Genomic DNA, 17,799 nt, shown 5'->3' on the forward strand with positions numbered 1-17,799 from the left:
AACTGGAAAAACGGATTGAGAGGAGGACATAAAGAGAGAACAGGAAAGAAGACTGACGTGGGAGAGCGAGCAGCAGCTGGATCACACATCAGGAGGTGTTTATGTCTTTAAATTCCTGTTTTATAGAAAGGAAGTTTCCTTTTTCTCTCTGATTGACAGAAGGATGGGATGTGTATTCATGCTTTCTTTTGCAAAGTGGGTCAACAACTGAGAAGGAGCCGGAGAGGAGACGGGCCCAGAGAAGGACACAATGGATTACAAGACAGAGTTGTTAGTATTTAAAAAAAAGATCAGTTTCAAAACTTAAATGGATTCTGACCTGTGAATTGCAGCCTTTTTGCATCTCGGCAAACAAAGTAAAAACAGTTTTACATGCCACATGTGAATGAATTCAACGAAATTAACTCTGCGGCTTGAAATCTAGCCTGGAAGGAGAAGAAGTGGGGTTTCGACATTTCGACAGCATTATAAAGTCCTAACCGGTCAAGTGCATCTACACAGCACACAGGAAGGCGCTTTTCTTCCAGTGTCACCCCCTCTGTAACCTCCACCATGCAGACCCCAGGGCCCGAGCATGACGACTCCTTCGACTTCCTGTTCAAGATCATCCTCATCGGAGACTCCAATGTGGGCAAGACCTGCGTGGTGCAGAATTTCAAGTCTGGGATTTTCGCAGAGAGGCAGCAGAACACCATCGGCGTGGACTTTACCGTGCGCACCGTGGACGTCGAGGGGAAGAGAGTGAAGGTTAGTGCTGTACTGTGTACTGTTTCCCCAACACAGCCGCAGTGATATAAACAGCTTTAATAATTCATGTATTCAAAAATCTAACGCCAAAACTGAGCCTCCCGGCAGGTGACTATAGAAAGTGAAGGTTTGGCATAGGAAGTGCAAGGGCAATTACAACAAGTCAGTTATGCAAATGACAGTCATATCAGCAGACCCTAAAAAAAAGCCATAAAAACTCATGATCCTTAGTCTGAACTATAAACACAGTAAGTTGGTCAGAGAATGATTTCATATACAACTGGGGGTTGTCACTGCTGCTAGCTGCTACAGCTAAGGAAGTATCAACTTTCTCCAGACTTCAATGAATTTATAATTTGTTTTATTCCATCCATCCGTTTTATACCAGGCATCGGGAAGTGCTGTTTTATACTGGGATTAACAATCCCTGAACAGGTTCTACATCATATTTTATCACCATCAATGAAAAGGCTAATAAACTGCATTTAATGTGGCATTAAAATATTTTTTTATTTATCACCGTGAACCCTGATGAGCTCCAGTGATGCGTGCGGCATGTCCCCTATCATTATCATCAGTGTGGTTCAGTTCGCTGGTTCTGACAATGACACTGCATGGATGCTTGAAAGGGGCAAACACATTGCTCCAGTCAAAAATCATGGTTTCTCTATGTTTGTAAGAGCGACAGTGAGTCTTGCTTCTATGATAAAATCGGTTCAACAAAGTCCAAGACAGGTCAGACGAGGTTCTCACACGAAGAACTTGTCCGTCAGGTTTCTGTGCTGGAGCTTTTGTATGTGTAAAAATAAAACCAGGAGGACAACAGAGCCCCTGAGAACTTTTAATCTTTACGAAAGACCCACTTCTTCTCTCAGGCTATACATTCATGTCTAGTTTGAGACCTTGACCTCATCTGCTACCTTGCAGTCTTTTAACTCTCAATTATTTAAGTCTATTGTTTCTATTTACTCAGTTTTTCAATTTAAACGGAATATGAATAGTTAAATACAGGCGTACACATTTCCTATCAACCCCAACTCACTGATAAATTATTTGCAAACTTATTTATATTGATAAATGTGTTATCACTGTAGTCACTGTCCCAAATTAGGCAGAAACTACAAGTAAGGAAGCCGAGAATGGTCAAATAAAATATATCACTTGCTGATTTCATAGTTCATTTCCCTCTCTGTTTGTATACCTCTCTCCTTGTAGCTGAAGGCTTGTTTGTGGATTGGTTGCAGCCACAGGGCGTCACACACCCGCACATAAACACACCTAAAGGAACTGTCTTGTTTTGTGGACAAGCCAGTTTGGTGACTGGAGGATAAGAAAAAAGAAATGCAAGGCGTGCTTTCTCCTCCAAACAAACGAGATCAACTGAACTGTGACGCAAATGCTTACACAGTCAGCGTCATAAGTTGTTGAGCGTGAGCAGTTTACGAGAACTGCCGTGACGAAGGTTACCGCCCCTGATATATAACCATTATGATTTCCCCGGTCTCATTTCATGAAGCGCAAATAACCTTTTTATTTTCACTTCTTTTTTTTTCTGTCAATTATTAATCAACAGCACAGGGTGTAAATGTTAGAGTAAAACAGTCAAATGAAGGACATGCAGGTTATTGACAGTGAAGCATTCAGGAGACCAAACAATGAGGAGCTGCAGCTTTTTCCTTTCACCTCAACTCTAACGAACGGTTTGAAGCCCGAGGCTGCAGAAAGGGAACCACCTGAGACAGAGAGCGTTCACTTCCGTATTTCTGAGTATCCATGGTTATCTGTGCCAAGTGCCAATTATTATTACTTGTACTCCTATTACAACTGCTGCAAGGACTTTTACTTCTACTACTATTACTACTACTAATACATTACAGCTATTACTACTACAATAACAACTACTTCTATTACTGTTATTCAGTTTTTTGTTTTTACAACTTGCCCATTCAGGAATAAATAAACAAATATACTTCCACGTCATACTATACTTAACATTTGTGAATATAAACATGTTGTAAATGTGAGATTCTCTTTCTTTACCAAAATATGAAAATAATCCTTTTGTTGGGTTTTCGAAAGGTAAAAAACTGGGGAAATAGTAGTAAACCTTTTCACAAGGGGATTGAAAAGAAGGAGGTTGAGCTGGTGAGTCTGGTTTGGTTGCTATGAAGGCTGTTACCACGCTTACATGGTCTGTGAGATGCTCAGGAACCAAGGAGGTGTTGGTGTGTGTGTGTGTGTGTGTGTCTGTGTGTGTGTGTGTGTGTGTGTTGTTTTAGCCCCATCCTCTAATTTTGTTGTGTATGAGCCATACATCCAGACATCTATCTATGTGTATAAACGGTATGTATTCATGAGTTTGTTACAGCTGATTCACAGTTTGTGTGTGTGTGTTTGTTTGTGTGTGACAGATCCAGGTGTGGGACACGGCAGGTCAGGAGAGGTTTCGTACCATCACCCAGAGCTACTACCGCAGCGCTCACGGCGCCATGATCGCCTATGACATCACACGACGCTCGACCTTTGACTCGGTGAAACACTGGATCAAGGAGGTGGAGCTGTACGGGGCAACCAACGTGGTGCTGGTACTCATAGGTGAGCCTGGTGTGAACTTTTGAGAATATAGTGAAAGACGGAACATAAATCCCTGTATTCCTCATAATCTATTTTCTAGCATGGAGTATGGAGTTTATTATTTTGGTCATGAGTATGTACTGAAAAATACTATCAAGAGAGTGAATTTACACACACATTTGTTGTTTGACTTAAATGTTTGATTCAGAATCAAATTTGAGTTATCACATTAAAAATGACTTGAAAAAACACCTGTATGTATATTAAACTGTTTGTGTTCAATGTATAAAAGGAAGTTTGTTCAGGTGTTGCACTTAGTGTGTAAACTACATGCATTAATAACAAGACTGGCACTCAGTAGAGCAATTACCTCCACCAAGTCCTAAAATCATCATCATCAGGATCCATGAATTATGCTTGAGAAATCAACGCTCTAATTCGCAGTGTTAAAGAAAGAGGAAAAATTCCTGGATCACCAAAAATAAACAATTTAATGGGTTCCTCCACAAAATGTCATGGAAGTAGTTTTTGCGTAATGCTGCTAACAAACAAACACACATAGAAACAAAACACTACCATTTTGGCAGAAGGTATTAAAATGTAGAACAACTTCAGTGATACAACCCTGTGTTCGGTGTTAGGAGAAATCTTAAGTTTCCATCATTGTGCTCTCAATGTCTCTATCTAGGTAACAAATGTGACATGGAGCCGGAGCGTCAGGTTCAGTTTGAAGATGCCTGCGAACTGGCAAAGGAGCGAGGAATCCTCGCTGCTCTAGAAACATCGGCAAAGGTAATGACTGTTCACGCACACATATCTAACACTCAGCTGGCGTTTGGAAGTTGATTCATATTCATATTTGTTTTATCCAACCTTTGTGTCCAGGAGAGTCAGAACGTGGCGGAGGCCTTCATGATGATGGCCAGAGAGCTGATCTATCGCAACGGCCTCAACGTCCACCAGGGAGACCCGAGGAGCACGCCCCGGGTTCCCCTCGGGGCCGACTCCCGGCCGGTTAACGGATTAGTCAGTGCCTACGAACCCCCAGAGAAGAAGTCGTGTTGCTGATTCGGACGTGGACAGAACAGGGAAGATAAACGGTTGGACATAAAGAGATGAAGGGCACTTCAATTATGAATGTTGGAGAAGAGGAACGGAAGAAAATTCAACAATGAGCGAGACCTCGTTGAGGCCAAGACCTCCAAGAATTAGACAAATATTGAAAAGTATTGAAAAATGAATTCAATGTACTTTTAAGAGAATCAGGATTTGCTCACTTGGTGCTGCAAGGACGAGAGAGTCAACGCTACGACGAGGAGCGTTCGCCATCGAGACAATAAGAAACGAGCGGGTGCCATTGGTGTTGTGGTAAAGCTGCATAAAGAACAATTTCCTTTACATAAACTGCATCTGGACAGTTTTATCTCCTCCAGTGATTGACTGTGCTTTACATCTTTACAAATATCTGTAGTAGACTGTGAATGGGCTCTAAGTGGATTCTGATCAATTTGCATGATGATGCATGAGGAAAAAAGATTCTTTACAATGAGTCAAGGTTGTGAAGAAAGTTAATCAGCCACTTTTGGTAAATGGTAACTCATTCTCATATTCATACAGTTCATACAATTTGCCCAAAGACTTCTGAATGCAGACCAGAGGAGCTAAGGATCGAACCACCGACATTCTGCTGACTGGACAATCCCCTTTAACTCCTGAGCCACACCCCCACCTAATTTATGCATGTTTACTTTTAAACAGTCACACATTTTAATGAGACCTGGTTTTATTGGGATGTATGGTCTTCTTTTTGTTTTGAGGACCACCTCTTTCTTAACACTAGGGGGCACTGTGTCCACATTAAACCACAACTAAAGCTTGCTCATTGCCAAACACAGTAAAGATCAAGTTAATGTAAAACACATGTGGCTGCACTAAGGAACATCAATGCATCCCAGTAAACAGGAATAAGTCAAATCACCCTTCAGGCTCCACTTTGTCAAGGTCACTTCCTACAAACCCAACGGCCAAACTTAACGTAATCGGACAAGGCTCCCGTCCAGGATATAACCTTCCTTTGTGTTCAGTGCCAGGTTGGACGGTGGTGCAGTGCCAACCTGGAAGTCATGTAGCAGATCTGATTGGTGGTTCCTGACACTGATGCAGCCAATCTGCCTTTTATCCATTTTGTCATGAGGGGGGAAAAAATGTGCGGCCTTCATCCAAAACTAAAGATTCCAGTGTTAAAGCAATAAATGATCAATCAGTGACTGTGAAACATTTTTTATTCATTTTCAGTAACAAACTTTATTTGAGTTTCATTGCTAAACTGTGTGTTTTACTCCTTCAGTGACAGCAGGATATGAAATACCATGTTTAAGCACCCGGGACTTGGGAGTTTCATCAAGGGAACACACACCACAAAACTTCTTCTTTGTCTATGCAACATCGAAATCTCTGTCATTCGTCATAATTCACATGTCAAATGAAATATAGGATTGGCAGTGACAGTCTATAGCTGTGTCTCAATTCAGCGGCTGCATCCTTCAGACGGGGCATTTGAAAATGCATCACAGCCAAAGAACCCGGCTGTTCCATTTCAAAGGCTCCTTAAAAGTGCGTCCCCTCAAGAAAGGCTCAGGAGGGTGGACCCCTCTCGGGCCGACCTATCCCAGGATGCATTGCAAACTGTTTTTCAAAGTTCATAATGGTGGCGACAAGCGACTAGACAGAAACATCATAGAGTGTTTACTGGATGGAGACTGGCCTCCCTCCTGTCTTTTCCAAATATGTGAATAGAGCTTTTTACCCCACATGCCCATGAGTTTAATTTGAACAGCCCTGCATTTTTCTATCAACTGTCTTTTGAAATATGAGTTCAGATGATTGTTCTACAATTCGTTTTCTTTCTATCTAGTTAGCATGTGGTGGATTCCCAGAGAAGTCTATCTGGAACTTTCATGTCCTCATTAAATCAGCGATCTGCTTTCATCCCACCTTCTTCTCTCCATCGTGTCTGTGCATCATCTAGTAAAAACACATGTTCAGAAAAAATAAACCCAATTTTATTCCCAGAAAACAGGTCGACAATATCATACATTAATTAAGACAGAAAAAAAGACAGAAAGATAACTTTTGTTAAAAAGAAATAAAAAGATACAACAAAAGTTCAAACAGCATTTCCCTACACCTCTTGTTTAAAGGTAAACGTAGCAATAAGACTTCAAATTTAAGAATCATAAGAAAAAGCCAAAATTCTGGATTTTACTCCAAATTTGTATTTGCGCTCATCATGTCTTTACTTGAACAACAAATCATTGCCTTTAATAATCCGTCCTCCAGCCTGTCCACAGACCACCCTGTGGCCTCTTCTGTACATTTCCCTCCATTCTAAACCACACCAGTCCACTGATCCATCTCCGCTTTAACTCAGCCTGATGATCTCAAACCTTTTTCGCTTCTTCTGCTTCAGGTGCTGAAGCAGATGCTCAGTCTCCCCCAACGCCTCTTGTGCTTCATTGTCCGAATCTCCCTGTCCTCCCTGTCCTGTGTCAACCCCCCCTATTTGTTTATCCTTGGGACACTCCCCGTTGTAGGTCTTGACATAGTCTTCAACGCGCCAGCCCCTGAACTCCCGCGGCTCGCTGCAGAACAGGCCAGTGTAAGAGACGCCTGGGTGATGCTTGAGCCAGTAGATCAGGTAGTGGATATTGTAGTCACAGATCCATGGGTTGTTGGCCAGTGAGAGCTTCCGTAGGAAGTAGAGGTCCTCGAGTACACCGTACTGGAAGTAATGGAGGCTGTTGTTGGACAGGTCAAGCTCACGGAGGTACAGCAGGCCTGCAAATGCAGCTGGGAAGGGAAGAAAAATATCAATATTTAAACTAATATTGTCTCCCTGGTATCTTCTGTTTTAGTTGCTTTTTTTTGGCACCAATCCTGGAGCAATGAAACAACTTTTTAGTGTAATAATACAAATATTTTCAAAGTTGTCAGCTGCTTATTTACATACTCTGTAGACACACAGTAGCATTAGCATTCGTTTGTAGTTTCTGGCTACCTGGTGAATATAAGAGCAACATTTAGTCCCTCTTTTGCTCTTCCTTCCAAGCCCAAAGCAATCGACCTGAATTGCCATCATTCTGATAGCAATAAGAGTCTTTGATATAGTTCCCCTTTTATGGATGTGAAATGAGCTGTACCCCAGAAAAAGTAATGAAATCGAACTAACTTGAGTGAAAAAGGGGACTGTTTGTGTCCCTAATAGGTTCCAGATAATGTAATCAGACTGGGTTTGAGTGGGATTAATGGGACAGTGGAGACAAGAAGGAGGGTGAACATATAGACGTCTGCAAATATGATGAAAATAATGACGTGTCTGAGATAGAGACGTGAAAGAAGAAGAAGATGTACGCTCAGGACTGACTCCAAAAGTTATTGTTGTTGCTTCTCTAGCACTTGACATTAAAGATGGCCCAGATGGAATGATGTGGAAGGAGGAGGAACGGGAAAACGACTCGTTGGACCGAACCTCAAAATAGCTATTTGCTGGTTTTTGACCACTGCGATAGGAAACTGATAAAGGTTATTTAAAGAAAGCTTATTTGGACACTGCTGGACCCTTCAGGCGTCACAAGATAAAGCCTGCTCACAAAATGACAAGTCTAAAACTGATCATTTTCAATAAGTTGGGCAGAGCCAGGCAGGCCGGCTGTTTCCTGCTTTTCAGTTTTTGTGCTAAGCCTTGTGCTAAGCTAGGCTAACCAGCTGCCTGTCTCCATAATTCTTTTTCCATCTGCTCATTGTTCTAAACCTTGATGATCTCACCGTCCTTGACTACTGAATCAAATGATGGAATGAATGAATAGATGCAAAGCAGAGAGAAAACTAATCTCCAAGTGTTTTGACCGGCCCTCCCTCCAGGATTTGAGAACCAACAACAGAGCGCCCGCTGAGACTGACGCTTCAAACCGTGACATTACATTTTTCCAGCCAAAATGTTGCATGCATAGCATCATTATCACCACTGAGGAGATAAATGAATGCTACCACCCCCCAGGTTTCCAATAATCTGGGTTGATCTTGCCAACAAAGCTCCATGACAAATTAAACACGATATTAATCTCTCAAATCACCATAGCTACAAACATTAGTGTAGCATCTGTCCGACCATTACATAATTACATGCTCCTTCATTGTTGCCTCACTCACAGTAACAAAACGTCATCCACAGGGATTTTTACATGTATTGAGAAATATAATTTTTTCTGCAGTGTTTGGGTTCCAGAAAGATGGAGACCCCGCATTGTGACAATTCCTTAAATGTTAGGTTATTAGTCACAGGACTCTGCACCAAATTGACCCTCAAATAAACCCCACTTTGCTGTAAGGGTCCAAATTATCGTTTAGTCAATTTTGACTGTTGTCTTGCCAGGAGAGAAAAAAAACCCACAATGACCTGGCACAAGACATCGCCAAACCCCACAACGAAAGACTATTGCAAAGAAACAGTGCATTTAAAGTATTAATAATAATCCAAGTGAGCCAGAGCCGTTTAATTCATGTTTCTCTGCGTCTCTGGTGATCGTCAAGATTAAAAAGCCTAAATAAACAACCTCTTGAAAACGAGTCAAACTTCCTCTTTTTTTTGCAAGATTAAAAGGAGAGATCATGATTGAGACAATATGTCTGTGGCTATCATGAGCTCTCAGAGTGTATATTCACCTTCCAAAAGTTTTCAAATGTTTTCCAAATAGTTCTGCATGCAGCAGGGCTGGAGCTCAGGATGATTGTTTACATGTGTTGCGGGATAATGAATAGAAGGGGACGTTTTTTTTAAGGATTCCCTCTTGGACAGGAAGACGTGAGCAGAAACATCATTAGTCTGGGGAGGATAATGAGTCTGCACTTTTTTTATATAATGGTGCCCATGCTGAGGCAGAACCAGCATTTACACTAAGAGATTAAAAGAGATGCATGTGATGTCTGTTTTGAGGTTATGTGAAGCAGCTGTCTGCAAGTTGAACCCAAAGATCTGGAACAAAGTCCGATAACATATTAGAAATGCATCCTCTGTCCTAAGGCTTGGCAATAAAACAACATCAATAATTATCGCTTTTTATTTGTCAATAGAAATACAACAAAAGTTCAATATATATTAATATATTGCTTATGCATTGTGCAAACAGTGAGGGCATGTTTTTCAAAATCTGTCAATACCAATAAAGATGAGTTATTGTAGAATAGTATTTAAACGTAAAATAAATAAACATACGTGACATTCGTCCTGAAAATTATCAACGACGTTTTTATCGTCATAAATATTTATCGTGTTAATGTTGATTTTAAGGCAAATTTAGACGATGTTTAAAAAGACACTCTTATTTTTATGGCCCTCTTTTAACTAATTCAACTTTCTTTTATTGCTTTAATCCTTTTTAAATTAATTTTACTGAGAGATGTTTTTAAATATGTTCAGTTTAATTTGCGGTTCTTGTTGTGTAAAGCACCTTAGCTCCATTTGATGCTGTAAAAGTGCTCTATGAATAAATGTTATCATTACTACCGCCAACGAGGTACCCCCCTGTGACCCTTAAAAGGATAAGTGGTACAGATAGTAGGCGGTGTTACCTCTGTCTACACGCTGCAGGCTGTTGCTGCTCAGGTTGAGCAGCTTGAGGTCTTTGGACAGCAGGAACTGTTTGGGCCTGAGATGTTTGATGATGTTACTGGACAGATCCATCTTCACAATGTCAGACGGCAGGTCAGACGGGATGTGATCCAAACCTGCGTTGGGAGACAATCAATAAAACAAACATGAAGGCGTCAGAGGAGAGAAGACAAATGACTGTCCCTTATTTGATGTCAAAGGTTAAACTCATTCCCTCGATCCTTTTATTATGTTGAGTTCATTTATATATGACCACAAACAACACAGATACATGATAGGTTTACAGGATGGAGGCTGCTGTGCTCAACAAGTGAAATCAGTCGGATGCAGAGGAGATGTGGAAATCCTATCTGTCTGCATCTTTATCCATTTTCAAGATGTTGTGTGGGCCGTGTGCAGCACTTAACGTTTTCAAGATGACGAGTGTGACGGCGTGTATAACACTGTTTCACTCCTGTGCCAGGGAGGACTGTTTCCTCTCGCACACACACACACACACAGACACACACAAACACACACACACACAGACACACACACACACACACACACCTTTTAAAGAGTGTAATGTAAGAAACAGCGATTCCCCCGCATATTCCCATGTCAATAGCAGATCCTCTCCGGAGCTTTAAATCAAATGTCCCACACTGAAGCAATTCTGAGATCTACAGTGTTGGGACGGTTAAAATAAAGATTTCTCGCTTCCAAAAACGAAAAAGCTGAATATGTGGAGCTTCTATGCAGACGTTAAATACATCCAGATTCATGTAAGGACTGTTGTTGCATGAGTTTCTGGGATGAACACGTTCTGGAGACAATTTGAAGTCATTCATCTGTCGGCGTCTGCTCGAGTAAAAATCAACTGCTCGAAAGTTCACATCTGTAATGTATCGATTTTTCGCATAGATCTGAGTAGGCGGTCCGTTCGACCTGTATCATCAAAATGAACAGGGGTGATTGTTTTTGAAGCGGTTCCCAAAATGGTTGCAGATGAGAGGAAAGAAGTGAGCGAGCCAATAACAAGCGAGGTTTTCTTTAATATGAAATGACTCCTTTATTATCAAGAAGTGAGGAAAAAAAGAACGCATGCAATGTGTGTATGAAGTTCCAGTAAACCGGTTTCCTGCATATATTTATTTACACAGACGATATAATTTGCTCAGGAAAGAATGCACACAGCCTCTTTTTACATGCAGATGTTGCAGTCTTTACTGCCACAGAGGATGCAGCCAGTTATTATGGATGTAGTTTCCTGTAAACATACGTGCACACATATAGCCAGTGCACTCAGGAAATGTAGTTTCGATGATGCGATAAAGAGCGAACAGCTGCAAAAGACTGTGGAGACCTTTTAGGTTCCATCTTACAAGCCGTCAGTCCTCCACATCGAGAATGTCTTGAAAACTGTGTTTTTAAACTAAATTGATTTCTGTCCATGCAAGTGCTTTGGCTCCTTATCAGTGATCCTTGTCCATACTAAGACGCCTGGAAGCACTTGTCATGTGACCAGGGGGGACGTGTGCATCCCGCCTTGCAAAAGAATCGTCGCAGAATGCTTGGATAATAGCTCATGACCTACAAATGTCAGCAGTAAAATGCAGAATGGAACAGCACAGTAGCTGACAGCAAAGACAATAGAGTCAGCGGCACTTGAGATAAATTGTCCATGTCATGTTGTACAGTGTGAGCTGATGCTGATGCCGGTTGTTTTCTTCCATGTCATGTCAAAGGGAGCCTAATAAATCAGTGAAGGCTGCGTTGTGATCTAAACAACTCAGCAAGCGGCTGTGGGAGTCTACTTCTTCATTTTCAATCGTCTCCATGTCTGTTTGTCCAGAATCAGGACCCGGTCATACATTTGCAAGTGTGAATGAATATTGCAGGTCATCAGATTTGAGCTCCAAGTGAAGCCACGCTATGATTTGCTGGAACACCGATGTATTCACAAATGTTTGACCAGCCCCAAAAATGCATGAAACGGGGACAGCAGCGTTTCCAAGCTTTTCTGTTCCAGCAACGCTAAAGACTCCGGTGTAGTGTTGACAGCAGGCGTGTGTGTAGCAGAGTTTTCAAATGAAGAGGTAGTAGTGTGGATGTACATACAGAGGTCTGAAGAGAATCCTAGGTGGACATGTGTCTGCAACTTAGAAAAGCTGGGGCGGGGGGGGGGGGGGGGGGGGGGTGTTGAAATTTAAGCTGCGCTCAAAGACCCAGATTCCCAGGTTCCCTTTGCGGAGATCAAACTTCTGCTTTTAAAGCCAAATCCAAGGCCCCTCTGTCCAACAGAGATCCATCTGTGGTTTAGTGTGTTTTATAGTGTAATGAGGATAATCTCCCACTGTGGACTCAGTGACTATGGATGAGTGATGTCCACGACCTGAAAGTCCTAAACAGTGTATTTCTCTCGGGATAAGAAAGAAAGGAAGAGGCCGAGCCAAAGATAGAAAAGAGAGCGATCATCTTGTTCATTATCTTGATTTGCGATGTTAAGGCTTCATTCTGGTTGCTTCCTAGAGCTAAATGTAGCTGTCAGGAAGTCCGAGTCTTTATCAGGGGCCGGGAGGCATCTTGCGATTCTTAACGGAGCAAACCTCTTAGTTAGAAGAGTGAGACTCTTTCCTACTTTAACATCTGCTGTGTGCCTCTACTGCTGGAGGAAGAAACACACCAGAGAGAAGGTGAAAGAGCAGGTACATGTCAGCAGAAATGAAAGTCACTTGTTCATAACCCGGCTTTTATTATTTATACCTTTTGCTGAATCTGCAGATGTCATTACTTTGCACACATTTCTCACTCTCGGGGGGGGGGGGGGGGAAGTTGCTTTGTGCTACGTTTGGACCGTTTCCCATACACGTTTCATTTCTGTGGGACTTCATAATTCACCCTGCTTTAAATTGAAGTGCCCGGCTGGAATCACTTTATGCAGCAATTTAGCTATTAGGCCAAAACACATGGAAGTTAAACATATGTCGACGATGCATTAGTATAACACACACTGCCGTAAATAGTACGGCTAACCTGTTTGCAGGATTCATGACGGTAATTGTGCAGAACTTAAATCTGGACATTTCCACTATGTGCTGTTTTCCATACATTGTTCTTACTTTTTGTGAAGGGTTTAGCTACAGCTGCACGATACTGAATCTGTTTGGAGCAGGTGCTGCCATATGTTTCATGATGTTTGGACAGTAAAACGGGAAGCAGTTAATTTTTTTAAGAGCGCAGACTACACTGAGGTCACCTGTGTGCATTGCAGTTAATTTTGTGGTTTGGATTCACGCCACAGACTCGACAGGAGGAGTCTTTTCTCCAAGTATTTAAAAAAAAAATGTTGCAGCTAAACCTGCATGGTTGCATCAAGGTAGCTGTAAATTCTGTGTAATTTAACATGGTTCTTTCTTTCACGTTCTCTATACCTCTGTCTCCTTCTCAGATGACAACATGGAACATTAGTGTTTCGTAGTGTTTCTGCTGACTTACTGCCCACTCACTGTGAGCCAGGACATCCCAGGGAAAGCATGACATAATATCATGCATGAGGGCAAGTGAGGTGTGACTGGGAAGCAGCCAACACACCTTATACATGAATCCATTTTTTGGCTGCCAACTCAAATGGCTTGGAGTTTATTCGGAGGATTTATGGTACTTCTGAAACCTAGGTCTGGTAGGCAAAGTCTAGAAGTACAGGCCAAAACAGTACAACAGCGTGGATGGGTTTCTGAGCGACATCACGAGAAATGTGTAACCCAAAACAGGGCGCAGGGTTGACCCAGGGTTGACCCCAGAGAAGCAAACAGTGGGTGGCAACCAAAAGGACCACCAGTCAGGTCGGAAATCTGGAAACAGTAGCCCACATGACGGATTCTATTTCACTTCCTCTATGGGGACACTTCCCCATCACTTTTGAACTAAGCGCATACTGACCTGGCCAAGCTCAGAGACTGGGGTGGAAGACCAACAGACCTTGTTGTGCTTCACAGCCCGGCTAATGGAAGGCGTTGCTAAGTTTGGACTTGGAGGATTCTATCGAAATCCTGCTCCTTCACTTAAAAAAGGGCGACGTCTTGAATAGCCAAACTTCATTTTGGGGTTATTCTGCATCACTTTGCCCCGCACTGCTCATGGCAGAAGTTGAGCTCAAGTTTTCACAAGGCAACATAGACACAAGCCAATCAAATGGTGTTTTACTCTCAGCTAACATATCTTTTATCTATGTATCATGTTTCCCACAGTGATGTGTTTTGTTTTTTTGGGAGTTTGTTGCTTTGTTGTGTGATTTCTATCTTTGCATTAAACTTCCAACATAGCTCCTGGCAGCATTAATCACTTTGAGTCAAAGCAGCGAGGCCATAAACCTTTATTTATTTTTTTATGTATCATGATTAAATCCCGGTAGACTATCAGTGTAAGGAGGTCATGACAGCTAGCACTAATCTGGTCGTTGTAATGGTGATATCATATAAACATGGTTGTCAGCATGTTTGGAAAAGGCTTCACCTCGGTCTCTATATCTTCAGGCGGAGTGATGACAGAGACTTTATACTGCATCAATTCAAAACAGGCCACATGCAAAATCAAGAGCCTAGAAAAACAAGGGAAGGTAATGCACTTCTTGGAAAACATCCCAAGTGTGTTCAGATCTTTGCTCGGGCATATATTCTCCCCTCTATTCCCAAGGCTCATACTGCACATACCAGGCTCCTCAGAAGGTCCCATTACCTGAGCTGTGAAGCCCTTTTTCTGGCTTTGAAGCCGGAATGTAGAAAAAGGATTACACGTGTTATAGCGAGCCAGGTAGAGGGTTGTTCTTCGTGCAACACATACACTTTATCCTAACTTTACTTGTGTGTGTAGGCTTTCTGGGCTTTCTGTTGATAGACTGGAACGCCACGTCTCGTCCTTGAGAAACGGAGTCTGAGGAGCTCCCATATTAACTCTGACCACTCTGCGTAGCGCTGAGCACAACGTGGAGCCTGAAATCTGCTGTGGTTGACCTCAGAGAAACAGTCTTTAAACCGGGGGGAGGGAGACGTGCAGAGAAAAACAAGAAGAAGGAAATCAACAAGAGGAAAATATGGGTTTATGTAGAAAGAGATCAGGGTATGTTTCCACTCTGCTCTGGGTTTTCTGCTGGTTGCGCTCAGCTCCATTGGAGAGAGAACTGTGTTCCACGTCCGTTCCACTACCCAACAATCCTGTTCATTTCAGTCTTGATCTTTGTGTTTTTAAACCATTGTTCTATTGTTAGGTTTTTCAGAGTCGAAAATAACTTCTTAAGATTTAAAGCTGCCAGCCCTGGACGTGTGCTGGACTAGATTACCAAGCAGGTGTTGTTCTCAGAAATCTTGAGAAATGCAAAGTTAAAATGCACAAAGTCTGTTGTAAAGTAGCAAAGTGCCAAATGTGCATATTACACCCCAAATAGCTAGACAGGCACACCCACCAACAGAGCCATTTAGAGGGTGTAGGCTGTGGAAGTGGTTGACCAAGCGAAACAGAGTGGGCCAACAGGTCAATCAGAACAGACTGGGCTTTATCGGGAGAGCGGATTCAAAGCGAAAGGAATTAAAACAAAGTCTGTCAGACAGAGGCTGAAAAGAGGAGCTGCAGCAATGAACATTATGAGGAAAGCAAAGTCTTGACTGAACATTGAGCCTGTTAAGTGATAACACAATTTCAAATTATGAACTTTAATATAAGCCTTATTCATCTCCTTTTAAGTAGATCTTTTTACTGCATGTGTTGCCCCAATGCTTTGGAGGCCACATCATTGCCACAGCAAACCAAACTCTGCCAACATCTGCAAGCGATCACTGACCAGGCGAAAAGGGAGGCAGAGAAAACACAAGATGTAATTATATAATCTACCTGTGATTAGATTCCAGGGTGAGTGACAGCTAATACAACCGAATAAAAACACTGCTGCTGGAATCCTGCACAGTGAAAATAACTAAATTAAAAGCTGCCAATCCTCCAGCTGGTATCAACTTACTTGCAAGTCAAACAACCGTGGATAGCAGCTGTAATATATCAAGCAACATTAGCACATCACAAAGAGCTTTCATGGTGGGGCATATAGGAGAAAAAGCCAGTGGGACAAACAGAGGAACCTTGTAGTGGTCGAGATAAAGAATTGATTCAAACTTCCCTTATGTAGAAAAGAAATGTAACTAGGGAAAATATGCAAAACGCTTCCTCAAGCATTTTACACAACACAGACGCTGCATTGTGTGGCTTTGGCTTGTCGATTCTCCATGAAAGATTTCTCTGAATGGCATAAGCTCCCATTTATAGCTGCATTCAACTGCTCGGTTAAATCCGAAAGATGCCTCGGATTGACTCGTGAACAATACTTTTGTTCAGTGTGTTGACAGTTGGATGCTATTTGGTCATCATTAAGAGTCATGTTTATGCTTTGAAGAAGATGAAGATAAAGGAGTTTAATGAACGTCTAGAAGAGGATGAAAGGGAGAAGTAGAAAGTAGAAAGAGTGATGTGACCTCAGAGTGGAGTTTTTAGGCAGATGTGAAACCGGGAGGAACAAATTTGGCGGATGCCTGCTTGTTTCAGTCTTTTTTCTATCTGCAGCTTATGACCCATGCTGTCTAAGTAGTAAAACTGAAACCACAAAGCGCTTTCTAAGATCTCCAGGAGACCACAAAATCTGCAGTAAATTAATGAATGCATGATTCAAATTAGCACACGACAGAACACAATGCTGTATTTGCATAGATCCGAGAAGCAATGATCTCAAAAGACCACACGAGAACACAAAATGCAGCTAATCAAATTACGTGATTTATCATAAAAGAAAGTGAAATGTCCTTGAATGCATATTAAACCCCTGAAGTAAAGTCGCCACTTTGGGGGGGAAAAGAGCAATAATCCCAAACCAGCTCCTTCCCTCCCCCATGAGGCTCACATGCCCCACGTGGCAAAGCAAATTAAACAAACACAGCTCTGCTCAGCTCAGCCTGGTTGGAACCAAAACATTAGACGTCAAAAGTAATCCCCATGCCCAGTTTCAGGAGTGCAGCGCAAAAAAACTAACAAATGTGCCTTTTTATACGAGACGTTCCCTCTGCCAGGGTCGGCCCATGTGTTAGTTTGTATGGTTGTTTTCTCTGGCTGCAAATGAACGATTTCTGCCGCAGGAAAAATTAACCGAGTCCTTGAGTGGATTCCTTCCCTGGTGTTAAGTTTCCTCTAGTTAGCCCACTTGTGTGAAAACAGTAGCTAGTGGATTTTTCTCTCAACTCTGTCCAGGAGAGGCTAAGGCTAAAAGTGAAGAGCTGGATCACCAAAGTTATCATAATATCCAATTGTTGAGACAGTAGATGTTTCTTTAAAAATCTAAAATGTCTACTTGGACGCTCTACGGCTTGATTTAATAAGGCAAACCCCCCACACCATTACTTCATGGAAGCGTTCATGTTATTGGCTTCACCCTTGGCATGTGTTGTTAATGGTCCAAGAAAGTGCAGAGTTGAATTTGGTGCAATTTGGACACGCATTATGTTCATTATGTTATTTTAATACTATTTGAATAGTGCCAACAATGGCAATCTCCAGTTCAGGGTTCTGCTACTGAATGGAGCATCAACCAACTTTGAATAAACAGGTGAACAGCTCTCTGTGCACCAGGGATGGAGAGGCTTTAGGATACTACAGGTCCCTTTTACAGTTTCAGAAACAGAAGCTGCAAACAGCAACAACGCAGGCCCAACAAACAGCCCATTTCAAACAGGCAGGTTTAGAGAGAGCCCTGCACTAGGTGCCGGAAAATAAATGATGCAAGTATTCTGGATTTTTTC

General features: G+C 42.1%; 2 protein-coding genes across 2 annotated transcripts in view; one reads left to right on the top strand and one right to left on the bottom strand.

The window, feature by feature from the left end:
- On the top strand, nucleotides 1–5,588 carry LOC133948979 (ras-related protein Rab-19-like). The gene is made up of 4 exons (XM_062383076.1): nucleotides 1–747; nucleotides 3,159–3,342; nucleotides 4,010–4,113; nucleotides 4,207–5,588. Exons 1-4 carry the CDS (start codon nucleotides 553–555, stop codon nucleotides 4,387–4,389), a joined length of 666 nt encoding a protein of 221 aa, XP_062239060.1. The 5' UTR covers nucleotides 1–552; the 3' UTR covers nucleotides 4,390–5,588.
- Nucleotides 5,586–17,799, bottom strand: part of lrrc17 (leucine rich repeat containing 17) — a 23,995-nt gene continuing 11,781 nt past the window's right edge. Inside the window, exons 4-5 of the mRNA XM_062383075.1 lie at nucleotides 9,949–10,104; nucleotides 5,586–7,170 (exon numbers count right to left, since the gene is read on the bottom strand). Of these exons, the coding sequence (XP_062239059.1) occupies nucleotides 6,743–7,170; nucleotides 9,949–10,104 (584 nt within the window). The 3' untranslated portion in view covers nucleotides 5,586–6,742. The remainder of the gene's footprint in view (nucleotides 7,171–9,948; nucleotides 10,105–17,799) is intronic.

This window comes from Platichthys flesus, chromosome 23 (genome assembly GCF_949316205.1).
Source record: "Platichthys flesus chromosome 23, fPlaFle2.1, whole genome shotgun sequence".
Lineage (NCBI taxonomy): Eukaryota > Metazoa > Chordata > Actinopteri > Pleuronectiformes > Pleuronectidae > Platichthys > Platichthys flesus.